We start from the raw sequence: 19,819 nt of genomic DNA, 5'->3' as shown, positions 1-19,819 counted from the left end.
AGTTCAGCAGCTCTGTCCTAGTGCGCGGTGCGCAGACACATGGACCCGACAACAGCAAAGCTGAAGGAGAATCAGGTGTCATCAGGGAAGGGGCTGTCCTACAAGCCCTCAGGAAGCCTTGGGTCCTCCTCTGAGCTGCTCCCTGGGCGCGGGGATGGGGTTCATCTCCAGCAGCGGCATCAGGCTGGCCTGACCCCGGAGCGCCCCACCCCGCCGTGGGGAAGCCATGGTCACTCGCCTGGGGCAGGCCCACAAAATGTTTTTGAGTTTTACTTTAAGAAAGTTTAAAGAAGTAACAGTTTACAGAATAATTTGACTGACACCCGTATCTTCCTCCCAGAACTGACACGACATCTTGAAATCATACCGATCTAGAATTTTCTCAAGTGAAAGCAGAGCGTTGTCTGTATACGGCCACAGACAGGGCCAGGTCCTGGGGCAGCACAGCACCTGTGTCCTGCTGGCTGCGGTACCCGGTGTCATACGCAGACTCCACATCGCCCCCTCGAGACAGCTGTTTCCTCAGTTCGATGTGTGTCTTTTCTGTCTGTTTTTAAGAAGAGCTTTCCGTGGGTGCGTGGGTGCGTGGGTGACCCGTAACCCGTGAGCAGTGCGTGATGACGTTTCCCGCACTTCTGAGGGGTGTGACTGGGAGGTCCTCCTCCTTCCGTGTCATGCTCTGGCCTGCTGCTTCCACCCCGCTTCCAGGGGCACGCTTGACCCCCCCTTTCCCCCGCAGCATCTTTATCCTACGATCACAGTCCCTCAGAGGGTCCCGTGGCCCATTCTGTGTCCTTGCATGGGTGTCCACACATGCGTGAGGGTTCTCCTGGTGGTGCCACAGGCCGGGGGTACACGGGGTCCCGTCAGGGTCACGTCCGCTGGGTGCTGTGGGCTGCGCTGCCCTTGAGTCATGCTGGCCTGGGTGCGTCCCTTCTGATGGCTGCTGCACCCCACCACCCCTCAGCCCTGGTCCTTCTGCCACGTGACCACCCCGGGACCCAGTAAGGGGACCTGGAAGCCAGACCAAGCTGCCCAGGAGGGTCTGAGTGCAGGGTGAGAACCGCTGCTTGCCCCAGCGGGGTCAGAGAAGCCGGCCCTGGGCCAAGGGAGGGCCATGTGCCAGGGGCTGTAGGAGCCCAGCTGCACTGGAGCCTGGTCGGCGGGGAGCTCTCCTGTGGGCTGCAGCCCGGGGACTCTGCCGTTGGTCTCAGGCCTCATCTGGGGGGCCCCTGGGAGCCCCTGGGAATCTAAGAGGAAAGGACCGCAGTCTCAGGCTCCGGACTCCTGGAAGGTGGTTCCGAGGCTCCTCCCATCCTCTGGCTCCATCCCAGACGGAGAAGCTTCAGGTCTAGAACTTCATTTTGGGCTGGTTTTTAAATGTTTCTTCTTTTAAGTATGGCCTCATGGTCATGCCATGCTGCCTCAAGTGCTGGGATCTGTCATCCTTAAGAGGAGCAGGTGGGACAGGGCAGTTGAGGCAGGGGAGGCTGGCTTCCATCTGCCCTACCAGCCCCTGGCGGTTCCTCCCGCCTTCGCCCCACCCTTGGCCCCGCTTGTCCCCCACCTCCTTCTGCCCCTCCCATAGCCCCCGGCAGCCTCTGCCTCCCCCCACCTGCTCCCCCCACCCCCCTCCCCCGCTCCCTCCTTCCTACTCTCCCCATCCCCGCCTGCCCAAGGTCCCCCTCCCCCCCCTCCCCTGCTCCCCCACCCTTCCTCCCCCCTGCCCTAGACGCTGGTGCCTGCCAGGGGCTGGGCTGGCCGGCTCTGCAGCAGGCAGGGAGCAGCGGGCAGGGAGCAGCGGGCGCCGGGCAGACAGCCTCGCACTGCAGCTCTCCGCCAGCCCGGCCTCCTGCGGACTCAGCTTCCCGCCTCCCGTGGGCTGCAGAAGCCGGCTTCCTCTGGGAAGGGCAGGTCTCCGGTAAGGCAGCACCTCGCTGCAGCTAGCCTGCCGCTCCTTCTCGGGCTTTGTCTGGTGGGGGTGAATGGTTGTAGGAAGGGAGGCGGCCGGGGAGTGGAGGGAGGCTGTGCAGAGCAGAGTCGGCAGAGGCTGTGGAAGAACGCGCCGGGGTCAGCTCTGCCCGTGCTGGTGACGGGAGCCCGACCTGGGCTCTGTCTGACTTCTGGGTTTGCAGCGGCATCAGTTTAAAAGACCACATCCTGGATGCATAAGACTCTTTCATGGGGGGGTGTTTGTGCACATGTGTGTGTGCGTGTTTGCATGTGTGTGTGTCCATGCACGCATGTGCGTTCTGACCTGGCCCTGGCGGGGGCAGCCTCAGGGGACAAACAGCCATGCTGTCCTAGACAGACCAGCCGGCTCAGTACGCCAGGCGACGAGTGCACGGTAAGGAGGGGTGCGGGGACACTGTGCAGGTGACGCGGGCACTGTAAAGGGGGTGCAGGGGGACCATGCAGGGTTCTCGTCTTGCCTGGTCACAACACGTACTTGCGTACATGCACATGGGCACTGCCCCCCCCCCCGCACATGTGTGCACACATGCTGGTGGGCCAGCAGGGCTCTGGGGACAGGGCAGCGACTCACATGAGCATGGTGACCCGGCAGAAGTTGATGCTGCAGTGGGTGTGGCATCTGGAGGGAAGGGGCTGCGGTGCCACTGGTAGGGATGGGGAGGGTTATGGGCTCCTGCAGGGCATCTCAGGTCATGGACGGCTGGGCTGCCTGCTTTTCGGAGGAAGCCCCAGAGGTGTCCCAGCCTGGCTGGGATGGGGTCAAAGGGTGGAATCTCATGCTGAGCAGACGGTGCCTGGTGTCACGCGTGGGTCCATGAGATCTGAATTCAGCGGTGCCCAGAGGCGGGACTCAGTTAGCCTCTGACCATTTGCCCTGTGTTGCTTCTGTTTCAGGGATAAACGCCCAGGCCCGGAGGCTGCAGCGGCACCGTGCCAAGGGAACCCCAGTCCTGGCTTCGGGGGGCACCCGGAGCCCCCCCACACCCCGGCTGCGCCGCACCGTTAGTGAGAGCAGCCTGAGCTCGGCCGCCACCCAGGGCCCCGAGGAGCGCGCCCGGGACACCATGCGCTTCTCCCTCTACGAGTCACCCCACCTGCTCCTCCTGCAGGGCTACAGCCAGCAGCACGTGAGCACCACTGCCCGCTGCACACCCCCACCCCCCACGGAGTGGTCCGAGCCGCCAAGTCAGCTCTGGCTTTGAGGAGGCTGTGGAAGCGGGGCTGTTCTAGATTCTGGAGGGAGCAGAGGCTTCCCCTGTGTTTGGTTTCCAGAGCATTCTCCGTCCAGGTCCCAGCAGGAGCCCGCAGGGGGCTTGGGGGGCTCACCCAATACCAGGTTCCTTCTCAAAGAATCGTCTGCCATCTTCCACACGGTGTCTCAGGCCGTGCTGTGCCCTGGCTGTGGGGACCCCGACACAGGCCCGCCCCCTTGTCCAGATGGGTGCTTAGTAGGCTTGTGGGGCACATGGCCCCGGGTGCGCTGCGGGAAGCTGCCTTTGAGGTGCCTCTGGCCCCCAGGCCCATGCTTCCCACTCTGTGGGGGGCTCTTGGCTGGAGGGTCAGAGGCCCCAGAACCTCCCGCCGGCTCTTCCTCCCGGCTTCTCTACCCGCCGCCGGTTTGCTGAGCCTCCTTTAGGCTGCACCAGTGCGCGCTGTGCGGCTCTCCGAGCTCAGCTTAGTCCTACCAAACTCGGCCTGGCGCCTGCAAGCCACAGACAGGAGGCCGGACAGGGTTATGGATGAGGCTTTCCTGGGGCTCCACTCCAGCCCACGGGCAAGAGCTGGAGGGAAGCAGTCCTCAGGCGGACTCCCCGCGGAGAGGTCAGGGTGGGGGGTTGTTCCCTCGAGCACCAGGTGGGCAGGGTCGGGAGCGGAGGGCACCCTCGGCACGTGCGTCCTCATTGTGCTTCTTCATACACGGCGCGTCTCACTAGCACGTTAGACCTTCAGTGGTGGGTGTGACTTGTCGCATTCCCATGAGGCGAGCTAAGTCGAGGGCCCCCGGTGGTCACCGCACACACTCGGAGGCCAGCGTCGGGGGCCCGTCTTGGTGCAGGCTGGTGCGGACCGATCCCGCTGGTTCTTCTGGGTGCAGACTCTCTCTTTAGCCTGACATCTGCTTTCTGCACTGCTAAGACCTATTGCTCCAGAAACGCAGGCTCAGGAGTTTTCTTACAGGAAGTTTCTTTATGAAACAGTGTCAGGGCATGAGGGTTTGGGGAGATGCTGTCTCTCGAGGAGGCTTCTGTCCTCGCCGAGCTGGAGTCTCAGGGGAAGGAGTTTGCCCACAGCGGGTCACAGATCACCGGCCTGGGCGGGGGGTACTTGGCAGCTCTTGGCCATGCCTGTGAACCAGTGTCTGTGCCCAGCGCGGCCCTAGTCGGGCCTCTGTTGTCTCTGAGCTGGAGTCATCCCTGGGTGTCCAGTGTGCCCCTGAGGCCTCTCTGGGAAGCATCCTCTCCTGGGGACAGTGTGGGTGCCCAGCATGGGTCAGGCTGGGGCCAGCAGCAAGCTAGGAAGGGCTACAGGGTAGGGATGGCCCAGGATGGTGGCCCTGGCCATGTGACTTAGGTGACCAGAGACAGGGACACCTTTTCCTTTCTTCCCAGTGCCGGATTTGCCTGAGGTGGTGTCCTGCCCCTGAGGCCTAGTATTTGTATTTCAGGACAGCCTGGTGTACCTGCTGAACCGGGAGCAGCATACGGTGGGCCAGAGGACCCCATCCAGCAAGCCCAGCGTCAGCCTCTCGGCCCCGGACATCCTGCCCCTGCACTGCACCATCCGCAGGCACCAGACCCCGGGCCCAGAGCCGGCGGCGAGCAGGCTGGTGCTGGAGCCCATCCCCGGGGCGCCCGTCTCTGTCAACTTTGCGGAGGTTGGGGGCCGGGCTGTGGTGCTGCGCCACGGGGACCTGCTCTCCCTTGGCCTCTACTACCTGCTGCTGTTCAAGGACCCGGCGCAGGCCCAGCCCCTGCCTGCCCAGGCCCTGGCCCGACTGCGTGCCATTCCGCGGAGCTGCGGGCTGTGCGGAGCCGCACTCCGGGCCCGGGGCGCCTCGGCCTCTGGCTCCGCGCCGGCCACCCTACCCCGGCCGCGGCCGCTGCACCTGGAGTTCGAGCCAGAGGTGGAGGATGCGCTGCTGCAGCGAATCCTGACACTGGTTGAGCCTGGAGGGGATGACCACAAGCTGGCCCCCGCCTTCCTCCTCTGCCTCTGCATCCAGCACTCGGCCACCCGCCTGGAACCCGGCTCCTTCGGGCAGCTGCTGCTCAAGATCGCCAAGGCCATCCGAGAGACAGTCTGGGTCAGTCACAGGCGTGCTGGGTGTGGCCATGGCAGCTGGGAGGGTGCTTGTGGCTGTGGGAGGTGCTGGGTGGGGACTGGGGCCACCATGGGAAGTCTGAGGGCCAGCCTGCCCTGCCTGTGCACACCCAGCGAGCCCAGGGTGTCCTCTTTGGCGCTCTGTCTCCTGTGCAGTCAGCTGTGGCATCTTGTGCTCTGGTCCCATGGCCCTCCCAAGCGCAGCCCAGCCACGGCATGCCCCGGAGGCCCCGAGCCCCAACACCCACTTCGTGCCTCGTGCTTTCTGCCAGGAGCAGGCTGGTCTTCCGCCAGCACTCTGGTGTGGAGTCCTCATCAGCCGGTGGTGGGGGCACAGGGCTGGCTGCCTTCTGTCCGTGGAAACACTTCCCTCCATTGGGGTCTCTAGAGCACAGTACCACGCCTATTAGGGCCCAGCTGTGGGGCCGGCCTGCATGCGGTCCGATGTCAGCCAGTGCCCCTGGGCTCTACCTGCTGCCTGCCCGCGCTCCCTTCCCCTCCCGGAAACGGCTCCAGGCCCCGCCAGGCATCCCCTAGGGGCAAGTGCAGGCCTGTCCCTGCAGGGCCGGGGCAAGCGCGCTGCAGGCTGCCTGGGTCCAGCCCTCAGGGCCCCCACCGACTCCTGGCCCCTCCCACCCTCTAGTGCCTGGACTCCCCGGGGACCCAAAGCGTGGCTGGTAGTTACATGCAGTCCCTCCAAGAGTTGCCCATTCATCTTGGCCTGTAAACTGCATAGGTTGTAGAAACTGGATGGGGTCCTAAGATTAAAACCCAATTTAAAATGTTCAAAACCTTTTAAAAGCAAAAACCGACATGGGCCGTCAAGTCCAGAGGTTTGTGTAAGTTACCCGTGTGCATCGCGGGCATCTGAACCTCCCAGGGTTCCCCCGTGGATCGATGTTGGGACTGTCCTGGTGTGGTCGCTTCCCTTGTGTGGTCTGTGCTCGGACCAGGTCAAGTCCGTGCCCCGCGGGAACCCGACCACACCGGGGCCTGCGGTGACTGTCTACACAGAACACCGTCCCATCCTAAGTCAGCTCTGGGGCGGACACTTCCTAGTGAGTCAGACGCTGTGATGCCTGTGCTGTAGGCCATGTCCCAGCTGGGGAAACTGAGGCTTGTTGAGGTGAACAACCTCATCCAAGGTCTGGAGCTCAGAAGCAGAGGAGTCCAGACCTAGGCCATTCCCTGTGTGCCTCCCCACGTGCTTCCCCCTGTTCGTGGGCCTCAGCCCTGGTCTTCTGAGAGCTCCAGACATTTCGTTTGTCTGTCTGTGTCTTGGGCATCAACCGCTCTATCTCCCACCCACTCGAGGCAGATCCTAGAACAAGTAACGGGGTCAGCAGCTAGGGCTCTGCTTAGACAGAAGACAACTTGCTACGAAAGCCAGAACTGTTTCTTTTCTTTTCCTTTTTCTTTTTTAAAAATTATTTTATTTATTTATTTATTTGACAGCGAGAGAGAGGGAGATCACAGGCAGGCAGAGAGGGGGGAGGAAGCAGGCTCCCCGCTGAGCAGAGTGACACAGGGCTCGATCCCAGGACCCTGGGATCATGACCTGAACCAAAGGCAGAGGCTTTAACCCACTGAGCCACCCAAGTGCCCCGCAGGAACCATTTCTTGATTAAAAAGGACAGAAAATGTTGGTTAAGCCTGTGTCCCTGCCGGGATGTTTAACTGTAGCGTGGACACCTGAGCACACGTCCATGTACTCACTGCCCCAGTGGCGGGCGCCGGAGAGCCTGTGTGTGAGGCTCAACAGTAAGCGGCGTTGAATGTTCATTCCGGGTTGTGTGAAATACGTGACCACTTTATTTCTCACCGCGCCGGTGGTTCCATCAGCGAGTGGGTGTAGGTTCTGTCTGCTGTGGGAAGTGCGCAGGTCACATTCCGGAACGGAGCGGACACTCATCCTTTCCAGCTGTGCTTCCGGTAAACGGCCCGCACAGTGCAGGATATCTGCCGCAACAGTGCCGTGGTTTTTAGGTGGATGGCGTCCCGTGGATTTAGTGGTGTTCTCATGGAGCGCCTCCTGTGGTATCCTGTGTTTTCTCATGTTTGCTCTCTTGTCTTTGTAACTGTAGGAGAAAACCAAAGAACTGGCGGAGAAGCAGGCGCAGCTGTAAGTCTGGCTTCCCCATGGGCCCCTAGATCCCGGGAGACCTGCACCGCCCCATGGGGGCCAAGATTGGGGGGGCAGACGCCTTTGGGGTCAGCTATGGGCTTCTGTTGCACTCTCCTTCTGTCTCCGAGTGGCTGTTTCCATGTCTGTGCTCCGCCCCCGGGAAGCGCTGGGTTTGGGGAGTTTCTCCAGGGCACCCGTTAGACGGAGAAGGCGAGAACCTCTCCAGAGCCTCGTCCTGCCTTCACTTCCCCTAACGATGGTGCTCCAGCAAGCTCGCCTCTTCAGGAGAATGCAGACTCTGGGCGTAGAGCTAGGGCGGTCCTTGTCCATTGAAAGCCCTGTCGTTGTGTGCAAAGTGCTGCTGGGACTTGGGAAACTGGTGTTAATGATGGGGATGGGCATGTGCAGCCACCCAGCCATGTGCACTCCCGAGGGGGCCCTGCTACAAGGTGCTGGCACACGGGGCGCACGCGGTTCACTCCTAAGTCCTCGTCCATAAGCACAGAGGCTAGAACAAGCCACGTGCCCCCGGGGCAGCGTGCTGTGTGTTGTGCCTGGACGCTCGGGAGACAGTGAGCGTGAATACCCCATGCGCTTCGCCTGCCCTGGAATCCCGGCCCGGCGCACAGTGGAGCCCCACGATGTCACTGCGAGTGCGCTTGGCCGTCCCTCTGGGCTGTGCAGGTGCAGCAGCAGCCAAGGGGCCGTGGTCACAGGGGTGGTTCCTGCCCGTCGCAGCTGGGTCCGTGATCTGCTCGACTCTTGTGTCTGCCACTGGTCCACAACGACTGTGCTGTAGCCACAGTGCTTCGGTGTCGTCCATGGTCCAGCGATGGGCAAGGAGGACTTGGCTCCGCCCCTGTCGCAGGGGCCGCAGCCCCCCCCCCACCCATGCACCAATGGCTGGAGGTGGAGTGCGGCTCCTGCCGCTCGCACACGCGGGCTTTTTGGCCCACGCTGACAATAGGGGACGTGTTCAGGGCCCAGGGCAGTACCGCCAAGGCCGAGTCTGTTCCGGGAGTCCCGGGCTCTGCCGCCCAGCTCACCCTGCGGTGCTCAGTGTAGACCAGGCCCCTCAGAGGGTAGCGGAGACAACAGCATCGGCCACCGTGCGCTAGGATTTCTGTGTGAGGGGCTGGCCTTGGGGACCCAGGGGCAGGTGTGGCCACCCACCCCTGCCCCCCAGCCTGAGGGACAGCCTGGCTTCCAGGTGGTGTTGGGGCCTGGAGGGGATGGAGCCGAGGATTTAGGGGCTCGCCCAGCCCTCACCCGAACTAGCTCCTCCTCCTCCTGAGTGCCCGCTCATCGGGGAAACTGAGGCCTCCCCCCAGCAGCTCCTGCCCAGTCTGCATCCAGAATGCCTGTCGTTAGGGCTAAAAAACAGCCCCGTGTCCATCCCCAGGGAATGCCGCCTTTCTCCTTTTTAAACAGTTATTGATTCACTGCCAAAATGTAGAAAAGCACAGACAGCAGCCACCCAGGAACCCACACCCGAGCTTCACGTCCTGCACATTGTGCCCCCGTGGGCTTCAGGGTCTCGTGCTGTGCTTCTTGTCGCATTGTGGGTGACTGGGGACCTTCACCGCATGCTTTTTCTGCCCCTGTGGTCCTCAGCCTTCTCCCCGGGTGCCCGAAAGTGCGGGCACGGCGCTAGCCGCTCTTCGGATCCGGATCCGTGGCCAAGTCGCTGGGATTCAGCCCTTCGTGGCTACGGATTTGTGCAGGATGGTGACTGACAGTTTGTGGACATTTTAATTAGCATTTTCTCACCTGAATTCACATGTCAAAGTGATGGAGGATTTTTCACTCGTTGTCCTGGTCTGACTTTAATAGCAAGGTTCCCAGAAGGCGAACGGGGCCGCCTGGTCTGTTTCCAGTTCGCCGCATCAGGTCGTGTGTGGTGAGGCCGTGGGGGCTGGCGAGGTAGCCTGTGGGAGCGTCTGGGCGACCCGGCCCGGCCTGCTTCGTCAGTGATTATCGGTGTGTCTGGTTCTGTCCTTCTGCTTGTATTGATTTTGGGGACTTCTGCTTTCGTCCTCCAAGTTACTGGGATAAAATCGTTCCTTGTATTTTTTTGGGACTATTTTCATCTCTCATGTATATAGTTCCTGTTGGATTTATGTCTTTCCACTTACCTCCCTTCGATTTATTTTCCCAGGGATTTGTTTGTCGTCATGTTTAAAAGGACCAGTTTTGTTGTTTCTGCTCACTTGGGTTTTGATTTCTGCTCCATTAACCTCTTTATTATTTCCTTATTCTTGCACAATTCCCATTTTAATTTCTTTGAATTTTGAATATTTTTAGAACTTCTTAAATTTTAGTTTAATTTTTATTAGCAAAAATGCATTTGATTTTCCTTTCGGTAATAATTTCTCTCCCATATGCTTCCCAAGTAGGTTTTTAAAAATTTATATTGGTGCAATCAGTGATTTGGCTTATTTTTATTCATTTTATTGTGGTAAAAAAACACCTAATTATTATTTTTATTTAAAAAAAGTTTTCTAGGGGTGCCTGGGTGGCTCAGTGGGTTAAAGCCTCTACCTTCGGCTCAGGTCATGATCCCAGCGTCCTGGGATCGAGTCCTGCATCTGACTCTCTGCTCAGTGGGGGGCCCGCTTCCCTTCTCTCTCTGCCTGCCTCTCTTTCTACTTGTGATCTCTGTCAAATAAATAAAATCGTAAAAGAATTTTTTAAAATTTTTATTAAGATTTTATTTATTTGACAGAGAGTGTGGGGAGCATGGGGAGCAGCAGAGGGAGAGGGAGAAGCAGACTCCCCACTGAGCAGGGAGACCGATACAGGGCTTGATCCCAGGACGCTGGGATCACGACTTGAGCCGAAGGCAGACGCTTGTCCAGCTGAGTCACCCAGGCGCCCCCCAAACCACCCCTTTAAGTTCTGAAATGCATATTCGCAGTTTCCGGTGTCTCCCTCCCTCGGCCCCTGGCAGCCACCATTCTGCATGAGTTGGACCTTCTCAGATATCGCAGCGGAATCTTGTGGTATTTTTCCTTCTGTGATCAGCTCAGTCCGTTTCACGGAACGTCTAGCACACTGCAGGGTTTCCTTGATTTTTTAAAGGCTGAAATACATTTCATCAGACCATGTACCAGATTTCATTTTTACCCTGTCCTCCGTCCGTGGACACTGAGTGTGACCCACATGTCCCGTATTGGCAGCCATGCGGCGCTGACCCAGGCACCGCTCAGCGATCCTGATCGGTTCCTTCTGGTGAATACGCAGACGTGGACTTGCTGGGTCAGACGGCGGCGCCGTTGTCCATGTTCTGAGGGTATCCGTCCTGTTTCCCACAGCGGCCGCTCCCTTTTGCACCCACCCCCCAGCAGTGCACAAGGGTCTCCGGTCTCTCCACACCCTCTCCGACACTTGTCATCTCTTGCCCTTTCGACGATGGCCACTCCAACAGGTACGAGGCGAGTGCGCGTCGTGGTTTTGGTTTGCGTTCACCTGGCGGTTGGCGAGGCCGAGCACCTCCCCGCGTGCCCGTTGGCCGTCCGGAGGTCTTCTCTGGAGAAGTCTCTCTTCAGGTCTTCAACCCATTTTTTATCCAGGTTGTTAGTGTTTTTTGCTTTCGAATGATAGGCGTTCCTCCTGGGTCTGGAAAGTAGCCCCGTGCAGATGCAGGGTTTGCAAGTGTTTCTTGCGCGCCGTGGGTGGCTTTTTCACTCTACTGTGGCTTCCTCCGCTGTGCAGGAGCTTTGCAGCCCGAGGTCAACCCACTTGTCTGCTTTTGGGGTCCCATCCGTGAAACTGTTGCTTCTGCTCGGTGCTTGCTTGAAGGGAGGGCCCAGACCCCCCCGAGTTCGTGCACTGCTGCGTGTGGCCTGCGGGGGCAGGTGTGCTGCGATTCGACTCCAAAACGCCACTTGGCCATACCTGGTGGTTGACTTGTCAGGAGAGGCCCGTCTGTCCCTTTGAGTTCTGGGTGAAATTGAGAAGGGCCACGGATGTGGAAAACACAATGGAATTCAGCTCCGAAGAGCTGAATCGATCCTTTCTTACTGACCCGCAGCAGTCAGGGCTCTGGAAGACGAGCAGGGGGCGGCAGCCACAGACCTACCTAGCAGTGAGAGCAGGGACACCCGGCCCAAAGCCACTGCCTTCCCTTGCGGGGAGCAGGGCAGAGAGAGCGGTCACACCGTGGTGACACGAGCAAAGCTACGTCAGAGCAACGAAACTGCAGGCACGAGAGAACATGTACATGGGAGCCTGAGGTCCCCACCTGGGCCCACAGGGGCTGCCTCACAAGCCGACTACCGTGACGCTGGCTGTGACCATCATGAACGACAGGAAGTCCCTGAGCTGCTGTGATGTCCCCTGGCCGGGCCTGGGGACAGCACTGTCCTCGCAGATGCCACTGCCTGGTCTGCCCCTCTCGGTCTGCCCGCAGAGTTGCTGTTCTGGCGTGGGGTCACTTGCACCGCTGGGCACCCAGGGCGCTGTCCCTCGCAGACAGACCTGAGTCACATCTGTGTGGTTTGCTGCTCAACGGATCCGTGCTCATCTGTCAGAAGAGTGAGTCCCTGGGTGCAGTCACGCTGGCCCCGGGGACCGTGTCCTGGCCCTGCAGCCACCAGGCTCGGGCATCCTCAGAGGCTACCACAGCGCAGCCTGCTGACCTGCCTCTGCTGAGTGGGTGCGACAGGACAGGACATCAGACCCAGAGAGACTGGCCCTTGACACTTGCAGTCGAGGAAACTCCAGAGCTCGGCACGGCCTCGCCGTCTCCCCCCCGGACTTCCGGAGAGTGGCTCAGGACAGTGCTGGGGGCTTCCTGCCACAGTCACAAGGTCCTGGATCCCAGGGGCTGGTGCACAGGAGACCAGAGGCGAGGAGAGGGGCCTGGGGTGGATCTGGGCTTGGCCAGACCCCCTGGACCCGGGAGAGAGGTGGCCCTGATGTCGCCATCGTCCCCCAGAAAGGGAGCATGGAGTCTCAAGGTGCCGGCTCAGGAGGGAGGAGTGCCCCCAGGGCTACCTCCAGCCCGAGCTGGCTGTCACCCAGGCTTGTAGTGGGCATCAGAGGGGCGGGAAGATTCCAGCCCTGTGCCCAGTGCCTGGAAGCTTTCTGATTTAACCAGCTGCAGTGACACGTGCGGCCCTAGCAGGGGAGTCCGTGTGAAGAGCGTGTGTGGGCAGCGCCAGGCCCGAATTGGGCAGCTTCTGGTTTCCTGACTGTTAACCCTAAGTTTCCCAGTGACGCGCTCTTAGGGCCTTGAGACCTACTGAGACCCACAGAGTCTCCACACCGTCTTCCGGCTACGTCCAGAAGTTCTTAGCTAATCCCGCCGGTGCGCCTCCCACAGCAGTTCGTTTGTTGTTGGTTTAGCGTCAGTGACAGCCTGACTCTCGGGCTGCTGCTCCTGCCCGCCGGCCGCCCCCTCCCGTACACACCCACGCGCTCTGCCACGCTCCCTCCTCGTCTCAGTCCCAGAAGAGAAGCTGCTAGAAGAGTTTACGAGAATCCTTTCCCGAGGGCTGTGGCCCCTGGTGGCCCTTCCTGCACTGTCTGGAGGGCGTGCGTCTCCAGCCCACGTGTCCCGCGGCTTGTCTGTGTAACCCCTGTCCCAGCCGGGCCGTGGTAGGTTTGCTGGGGTCCCACTGGTGTCCCGTTGGAACGAACGTCCTTGTGTGCCCAGTGCTGATCCGGCCTCCCTTCCCGGGGGCCCCTCCAGGACTAACTCTGGGTCCTCTGTCTCGGCAGCCAGGAGCCCCTCTCCCTGGCCAGCTTCCCCATGGCGGGCCTGGTCCCGGACCTGCAGCACATTCTCTTCTGGATGTCCAACTCGGTGGAGCTGCTCTACTTCATTCAGCAGAAGTGCCCGCTCTACATGCAGAGTCTGGAGGAGGAGCTGGACGTCACAGGTGCGGGTTGCCGCTCCAGGGCAAGTGGGGGGACTGGGGGCCCCTGGGGGGGCAGTGGCCCGGCCCCTCTTCATCCCAGGCTGGAGTCTGCCGCTCAAACCAAGGGAGGTGGCGCTGTGTCGGGGTCCCTCTGAGGGGGTGACCCTGGCGGTCAGACAGACCCAGCCTCTTGTCCCCCGTCGCATCACGCACTCAGTGTCTTCCCCCGTGTGTCCCCTGGGGAGGCTGGTAGAAAGCACGTGGTGCCTCGGCCCCCGGCTCTCCCTTACTGGGGGCTCCGGGGTTTCTGAGAGGAGACACGGTGCCCCCGGGGGGCTGGGTGGCTTCGGGGTCTCTGTGGCAGGGGATGCGCCCGCAGAACCTGAGATGGCAGCAGCAGGAGAGACTGCCTGGGGCAGCCGGAGGTGGGGCTTCCAGAAGAGGGTGGGGCTTCCAGAGGGGGTGGGGCTTCCAGAAGAGGGTGGGGCTTCCAGAAGAGGGTGGGGCTTCCAGAAGAGGGTGGGGCTTCCAGAAGAGGGTGGTTGCGGCGGGGCCCTGAGGCTGGCTGGGACTTCAGTTGCCTCATGTCTGCCTCGTGGCCCCAGGAACGAGCGGGAAAGGAGGGTGGGGTGGCTCCAGGGGCCGGGGCCACAGCCTTCGGTGGGTGAGCCTGGTTTTCATCCAGCTCCCTCACTCCTATGACAAAACCAGAGCCGCTCACCCGCCTCGGTCCCTGTGGTGGGGGGGTCCTGGGCAGGCGTGGTCAGCGGCCCTGCCCCTGAAGGCTGCCCCCCTCACCCTGCTCCCCCCGGAGCTGGGAGGGAAGCCAAGCAGGCAGGCCGGGCCTGGCCAAGGCTCCCCCGTGGGCTCCTCTGCCAGACGCAGCTAGTTGTCTGTGTGCTTAGCTGTGTCTCCCGGGGGGTGGCCGTGGGCTCCGTGTGGGAGAACCCCAAGCAGATAGCCCGGGGCCCTGGACCTGGCCCTGGACCTCGTCCAGGTGGTGTGGGACCCTGCTGAGCCCCCAGAAGGGGCTAGATTCCCAGAGCTGAGGGGCTCCTGGTGGCTGACGGTGAGGAGCAGTGGTCTGCACAGGTCAGGCTCCTACTGTGTGCTGGCTTAGCTGCCTGGGAGCTCTGCAGATGGGTGGACTGGAGGGCCAGCTGGGCCGGTGCTGGGCCACGTGGAGCCAGTGGAGGAGGCCTGGGGGAACGTGTCGGGACGCAGAGCCAGCCGCTGTGTCTGGGTCCCTTCTCGTCAGCCATGGCTTCTTTGTGTTTTCTTATCCCCCACCTCACAGTGAAAGGGACATTGGGAGCTCCTTGGGCTTCTGGGGCCTGGGAATTAGGGCTTCTGGGGACATATAGAGGGACATACTGGAACCTTCTGTGTCCCAGTGGGCATTCAGGCCTGCTGACCTATTGCCCCCATCCCTGTTATCCTTGGGTGAACGTTGTGCAAGGCGTCCAGTGAGACCTCGCAGGACAGGCTGCTGTGTGCTCTGTCCCAAGGCCTGGGCCTGAAGCAGCCCGTTACCTGTTTTTTCCTCCTGAATATGACATAAACGGCCTTCCCTGTGCGTCTCCAAAGCCAGGGCACTGGGCTGTCCTGAGTGTGGTGCTTCCAGAACCTCGGGCCTCCCTCCTCCGAAGCCGGTCTCCTTGGGGCCTCCAGTGGTTCCAAGCGGAGGGGCCCCTCTTCTGGACGTGGCGCTGGCCGGGGAGCACTGGGCCTCTGGCTGGTCTCCAAGCGCCTGTGGCCCTTCTGAGCTTGGGGCTGTTGACAGCGAGTCCCCCCATTCTGGCCACAGCAGAGTGAGCGGGGAGACGTGCTCCCGCCGTGGCTTCTGGGCACAGTGTTGGGTCCCGTCGGGCCTGCTGCCCGAGCACAGGGACCCCGCATCTGGCTGCGTTAAACGGGCTACTTGGAGCTGGTGGGGGCTCCGCTTCCGTAGCTGCTGCCTCTGCTCTTGGAGGGAGTTATTTTTGGTCTGGCCCTGGAGGTCGCTTAGGCTGGCTGATGCTGGGAGAGGGCTGCTGCGTGGCGGGGGCCCCGCCTCTGTCCACCCTGGGGAGTGCGTGGGCCGGGGAAGCTGTGGCAGGACCCGGGCGTCCCACAAACTGTGTCCTGTGTGGGGCAGGCGCTGGAGAGCTTGGAGGAAACATCACATCAGCAGAGGCCAGAGGCCAGGTTAGAGTCGCCTCTCGGCCTCCTGACCTTCAGCAGGAAATTTCTGTGGGAAGAATTCTGAAAACAGATGTCACGTCCTGAATACTGGAAAATCGCCTTTGCGTTCCGCAAACAATCTCGGTTGTTCCAAGCTCTTACCCAGGACGCCTCCCTCCCACAGGCAGCTGGGAGGTGGGCCCAGCAGGGGTTGGGGGGCATTTTATCCACGGAGAGCTCTCTGGGTACCTTTGTGGCTTTGCCTTAGCCATTGTGGATCTGGGGGCCTCCAGTAGAGGCCCCTGACCCCCTAAGGGCTTGTGTGCCTGTCAGCTTGGTCGGAAACTGAGCAGAGGGACCCTGTATCTGGGAGCAACCCAGCAGAGCCTGCGCCGCAGGAGCAAGTGTTTCAGCTGCTTTTCCCGTGGCATCAGAGAGACCCATGCGGCATCTGCCGGGAGCCTTCCCGTGGCTGTGCTCCGCAGAGTCCTGGCTGCCTCTTTCTGCCATCCCTCCCCTGCCAGAGCCCTCGTGCCCATGCCGGGGGTCGAGGTGGGCTTTCTCAGACAAGGTGGCTGCCTAGGAGGTCCCCTGGTCTGGGCCCCGCTCTAGGGAGAGGGTTCGGAACTGGTTTCTTGGTCCGGGTCCTGCTGGCTTCGGTCGGCTGGGGGTCATGTTTGATCTACAGGGGCCGTGGTCAGCAGTGGGCACCTTGTGTGCTTCTGTAAGCCTGGGGTTGCTACAGTCCAGCAGCCTAGTAAGAGCCTCTTGCTCCCCCAAGCCATGGGACCCCCAAAGTTGCCTGATTTACCTCTTCTCTGAAAGCCAGTGGGGCTGCCGGGAGCAGCAAGACCCTATCAGGGTCAGTCCCAAGTGTGACCCCATAGCCGGGTTCAGGGGAGGACCCTGGGCAGGTGGGGCAGGCCTCTGGCGGGTTCCAGAGGAGTGAGCCCTTCGGGGGTGGTCTGTGGGCCCAGGGGCAGGAGAGACCCGAGACCTGCAAAGAGAAGTGCCTCGAACAGTGGTGCATCCAGATGTTGCGGGGGGGGCGGGGGTGCGCGGCTCTGTTTCCATTCTGTGCTCCTGGAGCCCCTCCCCAGCCCTGGGAGGAGAGCCCCAGACGGTGGGACCTGCGCTGCGTGGGAATGAAAAGGCCGTAGCAAATGAGCAGCGCCTGTCTCTGCGGGACACACGCGTCCCAGCTGCCTGCCCGCAGCTCCGCGGTGAAGCAAGTTGCTGAGAGGGCGGGAGACCGGGCCGTGGGCACTCCGGCTGAGCGCTGCTGGGGCGCTGCGTGTCTCCGGTGTCGGGGGGAGGGGGCCCTTCAGGACATTCCCTTCCCCCCTCCCATCCCCGGGCTTCTTGCCTTTGCAGAAACCCCTCCCAGAAGGAAGGAATCACCAGGCATCCACGGGCACCCCGTCTCCCTGCTGGGCAGCCTCCCTGCCAGCCGCCCAGGCTCAGCTCCAGCCCGATGGGGGAGGTGGATGCCCCTGGGCCTGTGGTTCTGGGGGACGCGCATGGAGACGAGGCCGCCCCCCTCCGTGGGGCTGTGGAGATCCCGGGCATTCTCTCCCGCGTGCCGGGAGGAGTACGGGGCACGTAGGCCGTTTGGTTTCTCTCTTCTCGGAAACATCACGGTTCTGGGGAGTGACGGTCTCCTTCAGAGCTCTGGCCGGTGTGCCTTTGACCTGTGTGCGGAGTAGGAAGTGGCTGCAGGGGACCTGGGTCAGAATCTGCTCTTGCTGGGGCTGCTGGTTCCAGCAGAAAACGTGTCCAGAGTCTGTTCACTAACGAGCCGCGGATGCACCTCTTGTGGCTTTGGCATCGCTGGGCCTGGGAGTACAGGGCCCTGGGAAGGCGCGGCAGCCGGGCTGGGGGGCAGCCGGCCGGGCTGGGTGGCTTTGGTTCTTGCGGCCCCAAACCCCAGATGGGGACGTGGCCTGCGCCCTCTAGGGGTGACTGTGTGCTGCCGTCTCCCCGTAGGCTCCAGGGAGTCGCTGTTCTCCTGCGCACTGACGGCCAGCGAGGAGGCCATGGCGGCGCTGGAGGAGGTCATTCTGCACGCCTTCCAGCAGTGCGTGTACTACGTCTCCAAGGTGCGGCGCGCGGCTGGCTCGCTCCCACGTGGCGGGGGGTGCTCCTTGTGGCGCCCCCACCCGGGCTGGGGGTGGGACACCTGGAAGAAGACGGGTTCTCGTCCCGCCACTGCTCGAGGATTTGGGGCTCTAATGGCTGCCTCTGTGCCCTCGAGGGCCGGCTCCCAGCTCCTCACCCTCCTGCTCGCATCGCCCTTGTCCTGGAGGCGGCCGGCTGTGCAGGGCCCGTGGTGCTGGAGGGCTGGAGCAGTGCTCGGAGAACCGATGGGGTTGAGACGGTTGAGTCGGGCAGCCCTGTGCTCAGTTGCTCCCAGCTGCCCGGAGCCCGGTGTTGAGGAGGACACAGCCTCAGTGTCTCGGCCAAATGGGGAGAAGCCCCCAGTCCACGTGCGCAGGGGTCCGAGTGGGGATGCACGTGGCCCTTGACCTGTTGTCCCAGGATCACCTTGAGGGATGGGGGCAGCAAGGACTCCCCAGGGAGGTGTGCGTTCACCTTGTTTCTGGGGAGCAGCCGATGCTGCCCTGTTACCCCCGAGACGAGTGTGGGTGCCTGCCGTCCCCCCGGCCTTCCGCCAGGGCTGCTGCCTTGGGCCCCAGGCTGCCGTGCCTGGCTTGGCTCTGCAGGAGGGGTGCGCCAGTACCAGGGGTGTGGTCCCGAGAGACCAGCTGGCTGACGCTGGCCACTCTTCTGTCTGCTAAAACAGGGGCACAGCCCCCCTCCCCCCCAGACCTGTGGGGCGTCTCTGGCAGCCCTTTGGCCAGGCTCTCTGCCCCTCTGTCCTCTGCACCTTTCCCCGGGGCTGGCCCTAGGCAGCTGGGGCCTGTCTGGCAGGACATGCACTAGGCCCAGGCAGGGCCTTGTGTGCAGCTGGTGTTTCCCTCTCGCCCCCAGTCCCTGTACGTCTGCCTCCCGGCCCTGCTGGAGTGCCCCCCTTTCCAGACGGAGCGCCGGGAGAGCTGGTGCTCTGCCCCCCAGCTGCCTGAGGAACTGCGCCATGTCGTGTCCGTGTACCAGGCCACCATGGACCTCCTGCGGCAGTTCCGGGTGCACCCCGAGATCGCCTCGCAGGTGCTGGCCTACCTCTTTTTCTTCTCCAGCACTCTGCTCTTCAACCAGCTCCTGGACAAGGGTGAGGGCCGGGTGGGGGGGGGCGGCTGGGGACCCCTACCCCTGCTGCGGGAGAAGCCAAGCGGGTGCTCGCAGGCACTGGGGGTGCTGAGGCATCTCACTGCTTGGGGGTCGAGGTGGCAGGTCGAGGCCCAGGAGAGCAGCTTCTGCGGCAGAGCGGGTCCTCCAGGAGCAGTACTGTCTGGCAGGGTCTGCAGAGCGGCCCCAGGGTAGGGGTGGGGTCTGCACAGGCCTTTTCTGTTCCTTTTATCTCCACACAGCCCAGGCGGGGAGCGAGGAGGGACAGGCTCAGAGAAGGGGCGTGGCCTCTGCACCCCTGGCTCTCCTCCCTGCCAGGGGCTTGGGGTGCCAGTTCCTTCCAGCCAGGAGGCCCCACTGGGACACGGGAACGTGACCATGCCGTGCTGCAGACCCATGGCACATATCACGAGCATGACCTTCCTGGGCTGGTCGGGGTCCACGGGCAGGATCTGGGTGGGAGCAGGGGTCCTCGGCTGTAGGTGCGATGGTTGCATTTGGGATTCTGTGGGTGTTCCAGCCCTCCCTCCCAGAGAGGGGTCCAGAAGCAGGCTAGGGGCCTTGGAAACCTGTGTACGGTTATCAGGCCTGTTCTCAGAGGCTTTGCCATCAGGGAGGACAGGCGTTGGGGAGGCCGGTACCCGCCACCCAGGAGGGGCTGCTGGGCATCAAGTGTGACCTTGTGTCCCGGCTCCAGGCCCCTCTCTGAGCTGCTTCCACTGGCCCCGCGGCGTCCAGGCCTGTGCCCGCCTGCAGCAGCTCCTGGAGTGGATGCGGAGTGCTGGCCATGGGGAGGCCGGGGAGCGCTTCTTCCGGAAGCTTTCCTGCACACTCAACTTGCTGGCCACGCCCCGTGCACAGCTCATCCAGGTAGGGGGGCACCAGACAGATCGGGCGAGGGTCACGGCCCTGGCTTCCGGGGCCCCGAGAGCTTGCAGAAGGCTTCTGTCCCACAGCTGTGCCCCGCACCGTCTGACTCCACACAGCCGGGACTCTGCACGTGTGATGAAGGTCAGGGGCCCCGGGATGGGGGCCTCCTTTGCTTGTCCACTGGGCCCCGTCTAAGCACGTGATGCTTAGAAGCGGAAGAGGGAGGCAGAAGCCTGGGTCCGAGAAAGGACGGGAG

General features: G+C 62.1%; 1 protein-coding gene across 4 annotated transcripts in view; it reads left to right on the top strand.

Annotated features, from left to right (window-relative positions):
• The window catches only part of RADIL (Rap associating with DIL domain), a 65,670-nt gene that overhangs the window by 39,134 nt on the left and 6,717 nt on the right, over nucleotides 1–19,819 (top strand). For all 4 annotated transcript variants that reach the window (XM_082714196.1, XM_082714194.1, XM_082714195.1 and 1 more), the window contains exons 3-9: nucleotides 2,869–3,101; nucleotides 4,640–5,278; nucleotides 7,380–7,417; nucleotides 13,145–13,305; nucleotides 17,434–17,546; nucleotides 18,439–18,676; nucleotides 19,391–19,563. In XM_082714196.1, coding sequence (XP_082570322.1) covers nucleotides 2,869–3,101; nucleotides 4,640–5,278; nucleotides 7,380–7,417; nucleotides 13,145–13,305; nucleotides 17,434–17,546; nucleotides 18,439–18,676; nucleotides 19,391–19,563 — 1,595 coding nt within the window. The remainder of the gene's footprint in view (nucleotides 1–2,868; nucleotides 3,102–4,639; nucleotides 5,279–7,379; nucleotides 7,418–13,144; nucleotides 13,306–17,433; nucleotides 17,547–18,438; nucleotides 18,677–19,390; nucleotides 19,564–19,819) is intronic.

This window comes from Mustela nivalis (assembly GCF_964662115.1).
Source record: "Mustela nivalis genome assembly, chromosome: 19".
Lineage (NCBI taxonomy): Eukaryota > Metazoa > Chordata > Mammalia > Carnivora > Mustelidae > Mustela > Mustela nivalis.
The sequence above is the reverse complement of the archived record's forward strand: the minus strand, read 5'-3'. Positions and strand labels throughout refer to the sequence as shown.